A 20,441-nucleotide genomic window follows, 5' to 3' on the forward strand; every position below is an offset into this window, starting at 1 on the left:
CCCCATCTCAGGAACCTCCACTCATCTGGCATAAAAGCCTTGAGAATTTAAAATGGCTTTCAATAATTTGTAAATCCATACCTGAGGAAATTAATAATAGATTCTAGTTATCTTATAAGAATATCGCATGAAGTGTGTCTGCAATCCTCCTAAAATCAAGTTACCTTGTACCTCCTGACTTCTGCCTCTCCTCTGCCCCCTTTCCCATCCAACAGCCCTGCTGCTTTGTCAGAGATGGCAATTGATTTGGTTTTCATTCATTTTTGACAAATTCACACTGGCTATTGCATATTTACATGTTACTCTCTAAGGACATATAAATTCTTTGTTTAAAAATGTATTTACTGCATCTGTTTAACTGACTTTGCAGCTGCCCCTGTCTAAAGCCAGATTTCTGTTGTAAGCTGGCCAGAGCAGAGTCACTCAGTGTCGGTGCCCTGCTCTGACACCCTGCCTGCTCAGGGCATAGGCACACACTGCACCCAGCCCAGACTTACAGAAATTTCCCCAAAACAAGCAAAGATAACTTGGCAATAAAAAGACACCTACTGAGTGTTCAGATTTCTAAAATGTTTCAAGCTTAGGGGAGTATGTGGAACTTAGGAAAAGTTGTTCCTGAAGGCAAGCCTTGGGCTCTGTCTGAAAGAAACCTCAACTTATTCAGAGGTTCTTTTTCTGTCCAGAACAGTAGCTCTTTTGGACACTTCCATCCCGGTTGCTATTGCATTTTCACATAATACTTTGTAAATATTTAAAGCAGGTTATGGCTTTTGATTAATTACCTTGTTGTAAAGATTTTGAAATATGAAACATTAGTTTTTGTTGTCATCTTAATAGCTTCTCTGTATTTTCAATTCCACTGTAATAAGCTTGTAATACTAATTCAATATGCTTTGTTGTGGGAGATTTCAGGAAAAAAAGCTGATCAAGAAATTATGACAAAAGAGAAGTTGATCGTATTTTATATAGAAACAAGTGTCTCAGCATCTAACAGAACTAGTTTCTCTTGCAATTATAGCAACCACAAGCAGAAATTCACAAACAAATGAACTTTCCTATTTTGAAAAGATAAGCCATTAAACCATTTCTCTGATCTATGAAAGGTCCTTAATTCCCTCTACATGCTTCCTCTGGTTAGATGCTGGCCTCTCTCCTGTTGTATTTTTCCCCTGCTTAGCCATTAAACAGAACTTTCCCTTCCACTAATGGATTACCACCTTATGGTCTTTTTGGACAGCTGAGATGCTGACGCCTCTGTTTCACAGACTGAAAGCCTCAGAGGCACCTAATATGCTTGTAAGAATCTACTGGGATGTTGTTCTTGTTTGTTATTTGAAACAAACCCCTCAATGTTTGAAATGGAATGAAAAATCTGAAATGACCACATGAAACACCTATTGCTTGGAGTCTCTCTGCCCAGGCACATTTGTTTTCATGGTGAGGGTTGTGAACTCATAAGAGCTCCATCCCAAAAACAGGAGGTTTTTTTAGCTCTTCTTTGTATTTTTTACAAGTAAGAGAAAGGTTTGTTGTAAACTTCCATCCTCCATACACCGAAAATTCTATTTCAGCTCTCTCTTTCTCCTCCTGTTAGCATCTGGGTCACTTTCTCTACTTAAGTAGACCCACTACTAAAAGAATTAATATTAATTAGAAATAATAAGAAATACTCATTAAGTAATAATAGTAAATAGACTTTAATAATAGTAAGAAACACTTTTAAGCCATTTTGGGATCTAGCTATGGCAACATTAGCAAGTGATGGGGCTACTAAGATGTCACTGGGATGGGACCTGGGGAATGAAACAGTTTGTGTTGGTCTCCTGATGCCTACACTTACATGCATTTTAGAGGTTTTATTTCCTAGTAATCCCGTTCTGGTTCCACTGACTAAACTACCATCAGTGGCTGGAGTGCACCCCTTGGCTCAGTTTCATTCAACATAAGCCTCTACTAGGGCATCTGAGACTGCTCTACAGTTCAAATCAAAGCAAATTTGTAAATTTGCTAATGTAGATGTGGCCCAAATAGAGTATAGGTGTGCTGGTAATGGTCAGAAAGGCAGCTTTAATGACACCAAAATAATTAGCAGAGATTAGCTAATATTAATGCCAAAATTAACTTGGGCATTTCCAATATTAACACAAACCTCATTATGCAAAAAATAGAGCTAAAATAAATAACACATAGCCCTTTGTAAGATATGAGTACCTATAGAATTCTCCTTAATGTTACCTAGTAAAACAACACTGCAGAGTAGAAAGGGAAAGGATACTGCTTTTAAAATTTATCAGTTAACCAGTATGCTGAGTAAGCATATCTTTTCCATGGTTGAATGGTCTGCACTTTAGTGTAATCTCAGTTTAATTTGCAAAAAATGCCTTACCCTTTAACCAGAATGTTTTTAACCTAAAGGGAAAAAGAACATTAAACAGTCCACAGCGTAGCCTACACCAATGAAACTAAATGGTGCAGAGCTTTTGGCAGTAGCCTTTCATATGTATTATTTGCACTCCTTTTGCTCAAGTCTTTGCATAAAGCATTCTGAAGTAGAATATTTACCAAAAGCAGGTAAAAAACTAATTAAAAGATGAGGAAAGGGAAACTAAACCTCAGTTGGATTCCTGCTTCTTCCAAATAGAAAAAATGAGTTGTTCCAAAAATCTGAGTCTAATTTTCTGAGAGGGTTTTCAGTCTGTATTTATTAATCTCAGTTTTGCACCTGCTTCTACACTCAAACATCTCTGTTTTCTCTGTGCAATTTGTGGACACAGATGTGGGTTTCATAGATAGCTTGCAGATGCAAGTGCTAAATTAGAAAAAAACAAATGCTGTGGATGATTGGACTCTGTATGAGGCCTTTTGGCATTCTGGACGAGAATACAGATTTCATCTATTTCATTCAAACACAGAAAATACAGGTATGTGATTCCTGTTTTTGAAATAAAAAAGAACTACATATTTGCCTAAGACTAGAAATTTTCAGAATTCTTCTTTCTTAAATTTTCTTTTTCCCCCCCACTAGAAACAAATATAGGTTATATTTTAATGGAAATTCATTGTATATATTAAGAGTTACCTTTGTGCATATAAGTTGATTAATTGCTCGACTGCTCTTTTAAGAGAGAGCATGCAATAACAATACTGTGATGATTCTCATACAGATGTCAACTATTTTATACATACATTTATGTAATAGCTCAAATAATTTTGTGAAAAAATTATGATAAAAAAGAGAGACTCCAAACTCACTCGTGCATCAGTGACCGCACCACTGTGTTTCCGTGCACGTGAGACTCGTAGAACAAGGTGTACAAGTATGGCAGCAGTGAGTATCTGATCAGAAGGGTAGCACGAGATATCCTGGCAAACTCGTCTCCGAACACCGCTGGGTCTTGTTCCTGTTAAGTACAAGCTTTGATTGGTACTGAGCATGGAAAGTATGGTCTGCAAATTCAAAAGAGAACTTGTGTGCAACATGAGGAGAGCTGTGGCTGACATGATGCTACGAAAGTGAGTGTTTAAATAAGAAAAAGCACTGATTTGCAAACTGGAAGATGTATTAAGGAGAACATCCATTATTACCATATATCCATTATGCTTGTATAAAATTTTCAACTTGAGAAACTCCAGTGCGTTCAAAGAGATCAGGCCCCACCACAGTGTATGTGAGCCCTCTGCAACCACACTGAACCTTGTGGTGGGAGGGGAGCTGGGGTTTCATGTCTGTGCTTGGGAACAGACACTCTGTCTCTAGAAATTAGTTTATCCTGAAGATGCAAGCCCTCTGGGACAATGAAGGTGAAACACAGGAAAAAGGGAAGACTGATAATCTGCAAATCAAAGTCAAAAGCCTAATTATGTTGGCCAGATACATAAAGGCAAATCTGTTTTAAAAAGCAAACTCATGGCCCTGCTGAAGCCAACAAGAGTGATCACACTGTGTGCAGTGAAGAAAACATTTCATCCATTCAAAAAACTTGATTTCTCCTCCTGTGCCCACCATTTTAGGATGACAGGACACATCAGCAGTGGCCCTCATCTCCTCCCTGCCAGCGATGCTCTCCTATGAGAAAGGGCGTGCTCTGAGTCCCACTGTCAAGAGGGCAGGTTTAAACATTCTGTCTGTATTCATTGGCTGGTTTTGATCTTACTCCAAGGCAACCTTGACTCTCCCCCCAGAATGGGATGCAGAGTGTGCAGCCCAGGGCAGTGCTGATACAGGAAGTAGTTACATCTCCTTTAACTCCTCCTGTCCAACCTTCTCCAGTGCTAAACAGCCAGCTAATGAGTCACACGGCTACCTTCCTCCTTCACAAAATTTTTCCCATAGTACTCAGTTTTCTCATTAAAATTGAAGACTATATGACAAATTCCAAGGATAAATGAAACATAAAAGGAACAGAAGTAACAAAGCTTTTTATATTATCTAGTGCTTTTCAGACAAGAAAAGTATTAATTAAACTGTTTGAAATCCCCAGTGAATTAGGTAAAGGGGATATTTAAGATTTTATTTTAACAATAATTTTATGTTAATTAAACGCAATATTTAAGTAAAATTTCACCATTATTATGTTTGCATCAGAATTAGTCACTAATAATACTCCCTGCTGGCTCTGAGCTCCAGAGTATCTATCTGTTATTTCAAAAATTGCACTATATTTTTACCAGTGTTCTGACGCCGTATGAATATTGCCTAATTTCACAAAAACAGTCGGACTTCCTAGGTGATGCTCAGTGAACCAAAATACCTGTTTGTCTCTTTCAGTGAACACAATGCTTTAAATGGATTTAAGTAATCCAATAAAACCAAATGTATCTCTGAATTGCAGCTCCCATCATATAGAGCCATTGCTCTCTTACTGTTTATTAAATTGTACATATGTGATTAATACCCACTCACCCAGGTCAGGCCCCCTTTGGACGCTCAAAGAGCCAAGCAACCATATAAATAATATATAGGTACCTCCAACTTTAGTGAACAGGTAAATAGAAAATATTTATCAACAGCTAACACCCCCCAGACATTTGTTCTCCTACAAAGAAATACCTCAGCATATCTCAGGGATCTACAGGCTAATTCCCGACTCTCTTACTGATAGTACTATAGCTTATTATTCCTGCATTTGCCCAGTTGCTGAATATCCATCATACTTTCATGCAGAGACAAAAGTCTGTCTGGGGTTGTAAATGTTGCAAAATTTTGATGATGCAACTTCACAGAAACTGAAGGTTAGCAAATAAACTGAGTTCCAGCATTGCACAGATCAGTTTACAGAAGGAAAAAAGCCTGAAACATTTATTGAACCAGCAGAACCATTTCATCACGGTTGTAGATAAACACAGCATATCTACAAAGGCTGCAAGACCTTCAAAGTTCATAGCTAGAAACAACCTGATACTTCTTTCTGTCTGCAACAAGTCTTTAAAGGTCTTTATGATGTTGAAGCCAGGGCATGGGTCTGGATTGAGACTGCACTTTTTCATCCATCTCATAGGCTCTTTGGCCTTTTTGGTCTTGGTTGCCTCTTGGCTGATAATGCTGTCACTATTGGTGCCTCTCCTTGGAGTTTTCACATGTTTGTAACCTGCTTTTAAACAGCAAGGATAGCGTATAATGATCTCTCTCCCCTTCCTGCAATACTTGTTATAATTACAGAAGTACAGAAACAAAAATTGAAGCAATCGAGGGAGTAGGAAGATATGCTGGCTCTCACTGGCTTTTAAATAAAACTTGGGCTTCAGTAGGTAGAAAATAGAGCAGATGAATTTTACCAACAGCATGAGAAGAGCAGCATTTCTATATTATCTTTACATTATGAATGGGAAAAATTTACACTTCCCTGTGTAATTCCCCCTCTCAGTGCAGCACTCCTTTTCACCCACTGCTCCAGTTTACCCAAGAATGGCAGGTTAATTTCTGAGAAAGTAACACAAATCACTGCCGACACAACTGTAATCATAAGACTATAGCTTTATGTAACTTCGCTTACTTACGCTGTTTCCCTCTGCATTGTGATTTCTGGAAAATGGGTAGAAAGAGCCAAGCTGCATCCAGCGCAGGCAGAGTTCATAGGTAGTGTTATAGTTAAACCCACAGATATCAGCACCAATCTAAAGAAAAATAAAATCGTGTTTATTATTGTGACTGAGGCCCAAAAATGCGGAACTACAGAAATTTGCTGAAAAAGATAATTTATGGAAAGTAAAACCTATTTCTAAGTACTTGATAAAAGTGCTCCATAATGATAACAATATTCCTGTGACTGAGATTGTACTCGCTCCTAGAGCACTAAGATCACTGTGGAAGATCTAACCATATTTCAATAACTACAGATTCTCCATCCCAGCTTGCAAAACCAGAAATGTATGAAGGGACCTCAAACACAGAATATGATAACAACATAATACAAAGGGATCGCTTTTGGATGGCATGTAGTGACTCAGTCTGAATCTTGCAGAGCTATTTCTGTTTCCCTTCAGCAGCCAAGACTGATGACATTTAGCCTTTTCTAATCTGCAGCTCCTGACGCAGTGGAGGCCGTTACCGCTGGCCACCTCAAGCGGCTTATTTCAGAAAACATTTGAGTTAATTTGAAGTGATATCGTGTATGAGCCAGCAACTGCCCGAAGGACGCCAGACTTACATAGGGAATGCCAAAGAGGTTGAATTCCAGGATTCCAATGATTGACCGGCGCAGGTCCTTCCACTGAGAGAAGTTGTCACCCAGCCAGTGAGCCCCATGCTTCCCACTGCCAACAAATGTAGACCGACTCAAGACAAATGCTCGCTTTCCAGTTGCCTGCTGGACAACACTGCAAAGAAATGCAACAAGGTCATTAAAAATAAGACTGGCAACCAAAAAAATCATATGATCAACCCGAGCATGCAGGCACAATTTTATCACAAGGGATGTTATTCAAGAAACAATTGTTACTGTGATCCCAAGTCACATGAAAATGTGGCTGCAAAACTGCAAATAAAGGAAAGTTTTGCTCAGTGGTCAAAGTAAAAAAACTACTGTCTATCTGATTCACAAAACAATTTGTCTCAGGTATTTTTAGTCTTCCTAAATAATAATGTGTGTTTAATTTATTCTCAGCAGTGTCTCAAACTGAAAAATTGAAACATAATTTCCTTTCTGTATTAGTACATTTAATTTAGTGTCCTGTGGGTTTCTAAAAAACAGTACAATATGTATTTTTCTCAATGTAGGATTTATTTAGAGATTTTTATAGGCAAATAAAGTTTTAATATTCTGGAATTAAAAGCAAAAAAACCCACAAAAATATCAAAATTATATCCAAACATCTTATTAAAAAGAAATAATCAATATAGAAAAGAAACATGTAATCATTCAAAATGTCACCCCCATCCTCTGCTTTCCTGTCGTGGTTTGATATATGAGGTTTCATTACAGAATTAGTGGTACAATGAATTTTTCCTTGCTTTTTGAAAATAATTTTACTGCATCACCAGAAAATCAATGAAGTGCAATAAGTCTTATTAACAGATCTATTAAAAAATTCCTCAACACAGGGTCATCTCTGTACGTAATTACATATTGCAATATTATATATTGCAGGAACTCAAATTCAACTCTGCTTAAATACAATTTGGACAACAAAATTTAGATTCCCTGGGAAATCCTAGCATGAAATATTAATCATGTTGTTCACCATCCACTTCCTTCTCCCTTTTCTTAATGAGATTTGTTCAAGAGCTCTTTCATCCGTAATTGTAATGGCCCAGTATTTGCTATTGGGTCTGTAATGGCAGGGAGACTTCAAAGTGCTTCAACACTTGTTTCTGAAGCAAAAAAACAAACAGCTCTCAAGGAAGACTAAACATATTAACCTTAGGGACCACATGCAGCAAGAGGTACAATTCTTGAACCTCACTGGACCTGCTGGTTCTGGTTTGCAGGTGCACTGCTGGGCCCAACAACTGCACAAGACTCCACGTGCTTTGTACAAATGGCATTTTAGAGCCATTTCATGGATGTCTGGAGTAAGAGTGCTCTTCCTCTGGCTGTTTTTAGCTCCATTTGCAAATACAGGTGCTAATGAGGACAATACTAGATCAACTCAACTATGATTCAGAGCTCCATAAACAATTTGCAACAAGTAATTTATTGAATAATTTCAGTCTTTCGCAAACCATTGATGAACATGTCCTAATGTTGTCAAATGTATTTGTTGATTTAAATTATTTACAGAATATCGTGTGCAAATAACTCTTGGCATTAAGCTATGCACAAACTGATTGCTGCTAGTTTATGTATTCAAATTCAAATCATTTGACATGGGGCAGATGACACATTTCCTATTCTCTGTCTGCCTTAGAATAATTCTTAGAATTGGTTTTTTATACGATGATGAAGTTGTCATTAATTTTCAGCGAATATCCTGCAATTGATGCTGGTTGCTAAATATTCCTGTCAGTAATTTAATTTAGTATATTATTTGTGAAGAGCAAATGCAGAAAGAGTATAAAACCAGCCTTGAAAAGAAATGTGTTTGAGAAAACCAAATAAATATGTATGAAAAATACTTCACCAAAGTTTCCCAGCTTTGCAGCAAATCCAACCTCTGCATATGCTTTTGGCGGTATTCTCCAGCCTTGAAGGACTCTCTACATTTGAGCAAAATATGTTTCTTTTGTAAAGAGCCCTGGAAGCAAGTGCTGCAGGAAAGGGGAAGGTTCACAGCCACAGGGGAGGCTGTGAAAAGCTGTGCAGCAGTAACTGTCCCAATGGCATTAGTCTGGAATAGCGCAGTTGGGACAGTGTGTACACTGAAGGGACTGGGGCAGTTGTGCCTGCACATGGAGCTTTTCCTGCTGAATTCACAGGGTTTGTCTCAGGCAATTGCCTTTGCTGGCACAGAGACTGAATAAAGCTAAAAAAACAGCTCAAAAAAGATAGGAAATCTGAAGGCCCTATTCACAGTACTACCAAGACAGTGTATGGTTATGTGAACTCCAGTGTGCAGAGAGCAAATCCTGGTGGAGAGACCAGTGCTGGGAGGACCTCTTCTGACTAGGGCATAGGGGGCCAAAAACGATGCTAAGAGGTCCAGGGTTTGAGGGCTTTCTGCTCCTTCTCTCAAAAGCTGGACTGTGCTTCAGCCAAGCCCACAAGAGCTGGCAAACCACTTCTGGCTTTTACCCGCTGCTTCCTTTCCCCTGGGCTTGGCATATAAAATACAAATGCATCAACACCGTAATTAGGCTCACTTAGCTGTGTCCTCTGGATGCTATCACAATCCAACTGCTGAAAATGAGTGCTAAATGCTGAAACTGGCCAGCATATGGACCCCTGCTTTGCACTTCCATTGTGGTATTAAGTTTCTCCGTGTTTTAGCTCAATGCCTGCTGGAAAAGGCATGATTTGCCCATTTGATTTAATCCAACAAGTAGCTTTTCACTGTCATTCCAGCTTCACAGCAACAGTCTGCCTGTGTAAGCTGGTTTTGAGTGCTTCCCAGCTGCAAACTGAGTTTTACAGTAGCTGACAGCAACTGTGCTGCAATGCAGCTCTGCCCTCCTGAACTGAGTCCCAAATCAAACTGCAAAACACTGCCTGCCAGGAACCAGAGGCAGCCCCAGAAGCAGCTGGGAGAGCTGAACAGTTCAGATTCTTCACTGACAGTGATAGAAACTCCTCTGCCACAACAACGAAGGGACAGAAAAATTCCCCTGGGATCACACAAGGCTGCCTCTGCAGCTGCTCATGAGACGCTCTAACAGAGGATAAGAACATCTTGCTATAGATACACTAAAGCAGCAGCTGAAAAGTTAGGCCCTGATTTAGCTAAGAAAAGTAAAATTGGAATATATTCTGTTCCCTCTTCCAAGATTCTCTTTTTTTGAAACTTCCTACAAAATTATGAACAGTAAAATGAAACAATGTTTCTTATTAGATACTATTACAGATTTCCCGGGTAACATCAGCAGTTTTTCAAATGTGTTTCAATCACATGAATCTGACTAGAAATACTTAGAAAACTCACTTGAAAGTTGGTTCTGTCTGTGACCAGCCAAAGAGAGAGTGTGTGTTATAATGCTCTCCGAGGTAGGTCTTGGAGTCAGGACACAATGTCTTTTGAGACAGAGAACGATCCGAAATGCCTGAGAATGATACAAAACACTGTAAAATCACATATATCATAATTCAAATCTCTTCACATTTCTACACATTTTGGGGTGAAAACATGAAAAGATTTGGGAAGAGGAAAAGCTCAATTGTTTGACCTGCACTGATATGAGGTTAGCATGTAGCCATGAATACCTGATGCAGACAGACACGTGTCCTCAGAGGGGAGGAGAGGACTGATAATTCCTTTCAAATTCTATGTTAAATAATTCAAAACATCTGGACGGGCATCATGTGTTTAGTAAGCAATAGTCAGAAAGAAAAATTTTGCATTGTCTAATTAAGAATACACCTACATATTATTTACACAGTGAGAAATTTTACTTAATAGCAAAAACGTTGCTAGGGAAAAAAAATAAAATCACTGAAAACCAAACAGAAATTCAGATGTCCAGGGGACCTGTATGGTTGTGTGAAATCCTAAAACCTCAGTGTCCGTATCACTCAGCTGCAGATGCAGGTAGGTAGCACAGCTCTGCCCTATCACAGCAAAATTCACACCTAAACTCAGCTCTGGCTCATCCCTTGCCCTGAGGCACTTAGGACTGGAAGGCAGCAGGACTAGTGGCACTGCCTCAAGAGCAGGGAGGGTCGGAGGTGGGCAGGGGAGGAAAAAGCACGAGGTGCAGCAGTCTGCAGGCTGTTGGTGGCTATGGCCTGATAGGCTGCACAGAAGAGAACCAGGACAGATTATAGCAGGTATATTCACATGTGGATGGACTATCCAGTAACTCTGTCTATCAGCAGGAGACAGAGGTTGTAGAAACTTTTTGCCTTCAGTAATAGTCAGGGGTAGGCCTGATGTCACTGGCACAGCTGCAGCTGACTCAAAGGTAAGCAAAATGAGGCATAAATTGGCTGCACAGATGCTGCCTGGTCTTTGATCCCATATTAAGGAGATGGTGGCAAAGCCCATTTGGTGCAAAAAATTTTTTATCCTCTGCAGGTAACTGCCATGAAAATGCCACATGAAGCTCAGCAGGAATCGGGCAGGTCAGGTGTTTGGTTTATACAATGTATTTATTTTCAAAGATGGAGTTGAACCTGTTATAAAGTTCTCTCTCTCAAAAAAAAGGTAGATTCTAAAATATTCTTCTTTTGCATGCTTAATTAGGTGCATGCACTATTGTAAATATTTCTCCATGAACAAGCAATTTCCCTGATTAATTGCACTTCCTGCATGTTTGCAGTTCATTACTACTGTGCATTTCTCTGTACATGAAACCACCTTACCCTGTCTGCTCTGCTGTGCCACCACAGCTAGAATCCTTGTGTTTGGATCTTTAGACAAAAGACTCCAGTGTGGCTGATCTACATCAGACATAACTTAATTTATAGGCAATTTTCAAGTAACTTTGACTGATATGTATTTGAAGAGGACACTAAGGTTCTGAGGAAAGTCACACAATGTCCCAGTGGCACTTGATTATTAGCCCCATAAAATTAAGGTGGGATAGAAAAGAAAATGCTGCCACATGGATCATAGTTTCATTCTTCATTCCTATTCTGAGTATTTTGTATTCTGCCTCAGTAATACTGATTATTTTACAATTGCATATTAATCTTCAGTATAAAGTGTTTTATAGAAAATTGATTTGAAGGACATCTGTTTTTAGAAGTTCAAACCATGGTTACGTGTAATCATGGTTATAAAATTTAGATAAGGAGGTTGAAGGCTACACTGACAAAAAGCCAGAGGGACTGAGATAGGGACTTGCATAGATGAAATCACCTAGACAATGGTAAGCCCCAAAACTCTGCTAGCCCCAGGAAGGTCCTAATGTCTTGTTGGACTAAGCCACTTGGGTCCCATCTCATATCTACACCAGTCGAGGGCTTGGATAGATAAGAGCATGGACAGAGTTGGCATTAAGTGAAATATAAAAGAAAGCCCTTAAACACTGGTTCAAAACAAAGGGATAAAAAGGGATAAAAACAAAGGATAAAGGGATCTCTGACATTTTGGCCATTTTCTCCAAAGTCTCACATCTGTTTTCACAGCTCTGAAGGCTGAAAAAAAATGAAGGTAACTTAAGGCAAAGATGGAAATGTCTCATCAGTTCCTCGGCTTTGGTCAAGACCCACAGAGCCAGTATGCAGTGGTTTCCATACAGAGAGAGCAAACACCAAAATCATAATTAAAAGCTCTGCTTCTGCTTTCAAAAATTTACAATCTCTTTATAGTATTTTGTCATGCTTTTGTTATGTTTATGCTTCTCTTATATTCAGAGTAAAAAGAATTGAGATTTAATAAAGAAAATTAAGAATCACAGAATATGATGAGTTGGAACGGACCCACAAGGATCATCAAGTCCAGCTTTTAGCCCTGCACAGGACCATCCCCAAGAGTCACACCATGTGCCTGAGAGTATCATCCAAACACTTCTTGAACTCTGTCAGGCTTGGTGCTGTGACCACTTCCCTGGGGAGACTATTCCACTACTCAACCATGACGGTACAAAAGCTTGAAGGGAAAAAGGGAATATTTCCAATATTTCACTGTCAATAACTCACTTATGTATCAACTTCCTGCTGCATATTAACATTGCTTAGGCAGCTGGGCTTTCCTGGGGAAATGTTGGCTGGATTAACTGCCAGGACCACTGGTACTAATTGTAAGTACTCATAGCTTCCTGGGGAAGAATGAGCATATCATTAACTCAGCTCTTGGAACAGGTTTTCCCATTCCTGTAACTCTCCTGTAGGCTTGGACAGTTTTAAACTTATTTTTAGCCCATTTCTAGTAACACAGCGAAAATTTCTTTCCTAAGAGAAAAGCAATGTACTGAATTAAGGCATCAAGGAGATCCCCTCTTCCTTGTCATGGTTCATGAAGAAGGCAGAGACTGCCCATCTCTGAGATTAGCAGTGGTGATGGTAAAGCAGAAGGGTTACTCCTCCCATAAATCTGTGGCTGAGCTATAGTATATAGGTATCTTGCCCTTTTTTTTTTTGATGCTGACCAGTTGCTCAGAGAATGGCAGGAAAGGTCATTTTTCTAGTCCTGTTACAAGGCAGACCCAGGGACAGAAAAAAGGGGTTGATTTTTGATACTCCATCAAAGCTGAGCCACTGGAGTCTTGAACAGATGTGTAACAACACATGGAACAGACAAGGAAAGATTTAAAATGAGAGGATGGATTTTTTTTTTTCAAAAAAAAAAAAAGAAAAACAACAAGGAAATTTTACTTACTAGGAATGTAAGGAGGGTTATTGATTTCATTATCAGCACATCCAGGATATTGGCCTCTTAAGAAATTGGATGGTTCATTCATATCCTTTAATAATGAGAGCAAGACACATGTTAAAAGCCTCATTTTCTTTTTTTTAAAGAAGGGAGGGTAGATATAATGAGACATACAATCCAGATCCCATCGTAGTCAAGGACATCCTTAAACTCCAGACACAGCTGGGTCCACCACTCCACTGTCCTGGGGTTGGTGTAGTCAGGAAACACAGAATCTCCTGGAGGCCAGGCCTAGGGGTCACAGGTGTAAATCCTGGTTATTTTCCCATTTCTGTTGCAGAGCTGCTGTATCATTTTGAAGCAGCACTAGACCAAATGCATCAGAAAATTAAAAAGCTCACCTGCCCAACAGCAGGAGTTACACCATCAGAGTTGTTCACCCAGACTCCCATTTCCTGGCCAAGATCATAAGGTTTGTAAGTGCCTGGTTCCTCATCCTTGGTTATGAAAGGGTCCTGAAAACAGCAATTACACTTCCATTATTGAAATCCCAGAGGTAACAATTACTCTTCCACATGTATATTTTAGAAAAATTTGGATTATGTTCTTAGTGCAGATTGCAAAAATATTGGAAGAAAATAAGATTAAAATTTAGTAAGAGTTGAGAGCACATACTAAGTTAGAAAAAGTCATTAAAGATATGCCATGAGTATTTCTTGTATAAGGCAAAAGCAATGTAAAATTATTAAATACCCTCATGTTTATTTTTTATGAGGCATTCGATGTTCAAATTAGTTTAGAGAGGCACTAGATTTTACAGCCCCCACACCAAGGTCTCTGCTATGGGTGGATCCTATGCTGGACATTCCCACACCTGGACACCTCTGGGTTTCCTCCAAGGCAATCCTTATTCCAGCTGCCTCAGCATCAACAGCTCAGTGCTGGAATAACTAAAACTTTTCAAGGGGCTTGAAACCTCAAAAGGACCCCTTTAGCTCTCCATTCAGAACCAATGTTGGACAAGGGTGTTTTATGCCGGTCTGATGCAGAGTAACCCAATTCGCATGTGGGGCATTACGGCTCAATTCTCCCCAGGCATCACAACCATAGCATTTTGGACTCCATAGCTTGTCCTTGCTGCCCCTCTCACTGCTTGGGGGGATCACCACCTCCTATTGCTGTCAGTGGCATTGACACCAACAACTTCTCTGCCTCAGGATGGCCACCAGTAGCCACAAAGCTCATCAAAAGGGAGACTGATTGGCTTCTGGGGATGAGGGAGGCCCACCATGCCGGTAAGTAATAAAGTTATCAATGCTTTGAGATGCCAGTGAATGAAGAGATACTATTCAACTCTGCTCAGCAGTCAGCTGCAACTAAAAGGAGATAAGTGCACTTTGCAATATGTCACTAATTGTGAGCAGCTATTTTCTTTTTGTAATTTAGAACAGATGAAGATTGCAGCCATTTTAGAAGGGAATTCTTTACTTTTTTCTTAGAAAATGTTATTCCCTCAGGTTCTGCTTTTAGGCAAAACACCATAGAGAAAAACACTACTGAAACAATTCTTCCATTCACTTATAGCTTGTGCAATAATTTAAGTGAACTTTAATTAAGATATGATAAAAGTCTAACTAATAAATTTAGAAAACAAAAAATATCAGATCCCAAATGCTAAGTATCTTTAAAGGTATGTTTTAAAGCTCATTTAAATACCTGAATTAATTGCCTGATTTACTTATAAGTCCTCTGATAACTATAACCCTGATGAGGGAATTATATTCTTCCATGCCTCAAAAACAAAAGCTACAGCTAAATCCCTACTTAAAGTGTAAAATTCTGTTTAACTATCTAGCTCCAGTGTCACCTTCATAAGGAGTATAAGTGTCCATTACATTTTTAACTTATTTAATAGTTCAACTTTGGAAGAGAGAAAACTGTCCATCTGCAATAATTATGTTATAAAAGTAGAAAAGATGTCTCTCAAGGGACTTGAAGGCTAGAAGAAGTGAGCTTAATTAGTTACTCCTAATCCAAACTTCTGGTTTCCTGCAACTGAAAGGTTATTCCAGGGCACAAATCTAATATATTATGCAGGTTTAGTATTGTCCTAAAGAGAGAAAAACCCCTCCATGCATTCAAGGGTTGTTTGTGAGGGAGGAGGTTCATGCCTCTTAAATCTTCCATAATTCATCTTTTTAGCAGCTCTTGGGAAGGAGGTGCTGAGCATCCTTAACTCCAGCTGACTGCTTAAAGACCTGGGAGCACACAGCGCTTATCCAGTCTGATGCACTTCCACCTATGGCCCCAATCACAGACTTTGATGCACATTCATAAATACTAATCTCTGGAAATCTTAGCCTCTACAGCTCACAGAGCTTGACTTCAAAACGTTAAAGCTATCAAGCGTTATTTTGAATCATAAGCATGTTGCTACTGACTTGTATTTTGTCACTCATGTCATTCCTAGCTCTTTCTATTTTTAGTGTGATTTAATAGAAGGTATACAAGGTCTTTCATTAACGCTCCTCTTCAGTAATAATGTTTATAATTTTTCATTGTAGTCATTGTTACTTTTAGAACTTTTTTTTTGTTGTTTCTAAAGAATATATTTGCTCTGACACAGCAAAGCATGCACATTATTTAGCACAATAATGATGGCCCAGCACTGACACTCTTAGTCAAAATTTCCCTTAAATTGAGACGGCCTCTGAAGGAGGTCAGGAGAGAGAAATGCTGAAGGACTGCACTTAGAGGGTGCAGTGATGGAGCCATGCTACTATCAAGGTGACCACAATCACTGAGGGCTCCCAGGACTGGGGACTGGACCTCCTGATTGTGAGGCACCAGCCACCCAGTGATGGTGGCACAACTGAGTTCAGGGTCCCATTCTCAGACCGGTCACCTGTGTTAATACTGCTGGCTGTCAGGATCTGCACTCCCAAATCCATTTAGCAAAGGTTTTACATGACACTAAGTGGCTGCAGTCAGAGTCCATTTCCTGAAATCATCTTGAGGAAGGCAACAATCTGCTATACTTTGGAAACTCACCCATTACTGTCACTACCTAAAGGGAATCTAAAAGAAAATTATTCTTTTGGTATCAAACTGGATTACGCTTACCTTGATTGTAACTAGGTTGGCTTTGCTAACACTTGGAAATGAAACCCTTCATACTGTTCAGCTCCTGACTCAACTTAGGGGAATGCTCTGCATCACTAAAGAATGCTAACAGACAGAGTTTGACGGGATGTCAGCAACTGTAGTAAAGTGAAAATAGAAAACTTCAGTACTGGTGTAACCTATACTTCACATTAGCTTTTAAATAATGGTAAGAATAAACTGGCTCAGCTTTTGTTCTTTCTTCACAAGCTTAGCTAAAGAACTAGAACAAAAGACAGTCCTTAGTTATAGGTTAGTGGAAGGAGGAAAGAAGGGTTTCCTATCTGGATTCCCATTAGCTCATTGCATGACTTAAGAGTAGTTGTTATATTCCTTGCATCTGTCTAACAGCTGAATTTATATAGTAATACTTCCTGCACTGATGTAAAATGCGCCACCTGAGAAACTGAAAGGGCTTTAGAAATGTTATTGACGTTAAATTCACAAGTAAGAAGATAATGTAGTTCACCCACTAAATCACAACTGCTTGCCTGTAGCTTCTTACCCAGTAGCAAGTGCAAAACAACTGGAAACATCCTGACATTGACGAAAAAGAGGTGACTGTCATATATTTATTGAAGGGCAAGACTGCATGGGAAGAGCTACACCAAACTCCTGGTATTTTGCTCATACATTAATGTTTTGCAAACTTTTTTTAGATAAACCAATAAACAGGCAGGTGGTAATTAATGTCACATCTCTAAGAGATGAGATAATTTTCAGAGCAGTGTTGAGGATACAAGGAGCCTAAACTGCCTAACAGAAAGAGCACTTAATCCTGACAGCACATGTGCTCACTTACTGCTTGCTTATTTCCAATGATGTATCCAGTTAATGTGGGACTATTTTTGTCTTAAAGTTGCTCTCCATCAGAGTGACTTACTAATCTCTTACTGTATAAACTCTGTGCCTTGGCTCTCCACTGATGGAAACTGATTTCACTGCTGCATCCTGGAGCTTCTCATGGTTTGCAGTTGCAGAAGAAATGGAACATTCAGGCTGCTATTTCCTTTATCAACATGTAATTGATCAGTTGGGCTGCATGGTTTTATTTGAGATTCATAGCAGCAAACGGAATTATAGTACAACAAAGTGAAGATTAGCAAATAACAAATACCGAGAAGGTACTTTTAAATAAACTATCAAAAAACTCCCAGTTAAAAAGAAAACACTCATCTATGGTGCTGACTAGTCCCTCCTCAGTCATATGCTAAACTTTACAACAAATTGTGGAGGGAAAAATAAGGACAAGGAGGCATTTCTGCCTGAATCTATCTACTTGACAAGATAATGTGATTTTTAGATGAGGAAACTGCAGTGGCTCTTGCTTATCTTGACTCCAGTACACCAGCACAAATGAAAAAGGAACTGTACTACAATTTAGGACTCTGCTGTTCAGTCTCTCTACCCACAAGCCTTTGACAGGACACCCTGGACAAGATGAGGAATGTGACCCTTATTTTAAAAGGACTGGAGCAACTTAGGACCAAACATTAGTGGCCTGTCCGTTATGATTCAGTTGGATTAACTGGGCTCCTTACAAGCATGAGCCACCAATACAATGTAGGTAAATGTGATGCAGGGCTTTGGTATAGGAGACAACTTTTAGGAGAAAGAAGGAAATAGTGTTCTGTTTCCATAGTGTTCTCCTAACACTGTGGGGCATCATCAGGAACACTGGGGAAATCGAGTTATCTGCTATACAAGCAAATGCATTCAAACTGGGAACATGTGAGGGAGAGCTACTATAAGAAGATCTGAAGACCTCACCCAGTAGAAAGAGCATAAGATACTTCAGTTTGTTTAGCCTAGGAAAAAAAAGGCTGAGGCAGAATATACTAGTTCAAATCAGTGTATCAAGAAAGAAAATAGAAGGGTGAGAGACTAGTAGTTTGAGATAAATAGTACCCAAATGAAAGGTGTGAACTGACCATTCAGGCAGAAAACAGATAACTACAATTACAGCAAAAAGTCCTGAGAGGGACTCTGTGGGATTGTCTCCTTCTCCTCACACTGTGGCTGTGGGTCAGCTCAGCCTGAGCCATCCCTGATGCATCTGTCAGACCTGTTCAAAGCACATGCTTGGGGAGGGACTCTGGCCATGGCAGCTGGCTTCCTGCTCAGCTCACTTTGCAGACAGGCAGCCTTACCCTAATGTCTACCTTAAATCTGTCCAGCTGCAATTTAAAGTGTTTTTCTTCTTATCCTGTCCCCAGTGGTTACGGAGAACAAATTGCATCCTGCGCTGGGGAGTGCAGACCTCCCGGTGCTGCACTGCTGGGGGACCCTGGAGAGCAAGATCTTGTCAATCTATCAAGGGATTTTATTTCATTTCCTATTTCATTTAAATCTGTGTATAAATTTCAATTTAATTGGTCTCCAGTTCCCTTGCCACCATTGGCGCTCACTTAGCTATTGTGACAGAGTCATTTTGGCACAAGGACATGTATGGGGGATGTGATGGAGCCAATAGCAAATTTTGTTGGATAAATTAAATGGGGAAGATGGAAAGCTCCAATTTTCACTTCTGTCCAAGTTAATTCATTTGGCCATATGTCAATTTTGGTTAGACATTCAACATACATTTTCCACAATTTTTCATGCAAATAAACATCTCTTACATTAATTTAGATAAAATGTAAGTACAAGACAACATGAATTGTAGTTACTAACTTCCAGAGTGATTAAGAGTAGACCTTTCCCCCTATTCAGCTGTTTTTGTATGTGTCTTAAATTCATTTATTCATTTTCAGGGAAAGAATTGTATGAAAGCAATCCTATGTCAACTCAGCCCTGAACAGAGGCAACATTTCTCATAACTGAATGGGAAAAAGTGACAGAGAATTAATGTTTTGGTATAGAGATGGTGCTGCTACACAGATATCAAATACATGCAACCTTTTGAAACATGAAATCTGTGAGAAATTGTTCTTGAGCAACAAATTTGTCAAAAAATGACAAAAATGGAAAATCTGCTACAATACTATATGTGTGTTAGCACCTAGATACTGCTGTGAAGACTACGCTGTGAATAGTTCTTACAAATGGAGAAAAAATTATTAACATTGTTAATTTACCAGAATCACAATATTGTGCATTCCTTTCTTCTTCAGCTCCTGGATGTACTCTGGCAGACCAGCAAAATTCACTTTATCATAGGTAAAGTCCAGGCGACGTTCCATGTAGTCAATATCAAGATGTTGGACATCCTAAACATTTTTAGAGGAAATATTACATGAATACTTCATCCATCTCTGGAGTTCTCAGCACATGGAAGACATGGATCTGTTGGAGCAATCCAGAGGAGGACCACAAAAATGATCAGACAGCTGGAGCACCTCTCTTATGAGGACAGGCTGAGAGAGCTGGGGTTCATCCTGGAAAAGAGAAGGCTCCAAGGACACCTTATGGCAGCCTTTCAATACTTAAAGGGGGCTTACAAGAAAGACAGGGTCAGATTTTTATGTAGGGCCTGTTCTCCTAATAGGAGAAGGGGTGATGGTTTTAAACCAAAAGAGAGTAGATTCAGACTACATATAAGGAAGGAAGTTTTTACAATGAGGGTGGTAAAACACTGGATCAGGTTGCCCAGAGAGATGGTAGATGTCTCGATCCTGGAAACATTCAAGGTTAAATTGGATGGGCAACCTGGTTTAGTTCAAGATGTTCCTGCTCATTGCAGGGCAGCTGGACTAGATGGCCTTCAATGGAAGTATTTGATACAGAAATTGGAGCATATGCAACTCTATTTCTAAAAGGCAACTAACATATGAAATGAAACCAAAGAGATTGGCTGTAACAATTATACAAACTTACATGGTAGAAATGGACAAAATGAAAATGTAGAAGTCCTAGTTTAGCAACTATTTTGCAGTGATCTGCATCAGAAGTTCCATTACGTATTTTTAAAATGCTAGCATCTCATACTGCATAAC

General features: G+C 39.3%; 1 protein-coding gene across 2 annotated transcripts in view; it reads right to left on the reverse strand.

Annotated features, from left to right (window-relative positions):
- The window catches only part of LOC108495571 (sucrase-isomaltase, intestinal-like), a 58,101-nt gene that overhangs the window by 13,820 nt on the left and 23,840 nt on the right, over positions 1-20,441 (reverse strand). For both annotated transcript variants that reach the window (XM_017811389.1, XM_017811388.1), the window contains 8 exons: positions 19,584-19,715; positions 13,746-13,859; positions 13,519-13,635; positions 13,351-13,435; positions 10,015-10,132; positions 6,648-6,816; positions 5,998-6,114; positions 3,253-3,401 (listed from right to left, as the gene is read on the reverse strand). In XM_017811389.1, coding sequence (XP_017666878.1) covers positions 3,253-3,401; positions 5,998-6,114; positions 6,648-6,816; positions 10,015-10,132; positions 13,351-13,435; positions 13,519-13,635; positions 13,746-13,859; positions 19,584-19,715 — 1,001 coding nt within the window. The remainder of the gene's footprint in view (positions 1-3,252; positions 3,402-5,997; positions 6,115-6,647; positions 6,817-10,014; positions 10,133-13,350; positions 13,436-13,518; positions 13,636-13,745; positions 13,860-19,583; positions 19,716-20,441) is intronic.

The sequence above is a fragment of the Lepidothrix coronata genome, unplaced genomic scaffold (genome assembly GCF_001604755.1).
Source record: "Lepidothrix coronata isolate B3197 unplaced genomic scaffold, Lepidothrix_coronata-1.0 Scaffold32, whole genome shotgun sequence".
Lineage (NCBI taxonomy): Eukaryota > Metazoa > Chordata > Aves > Passeriformes > Pipridae > Lepidothrix > Lepidothrix coronata.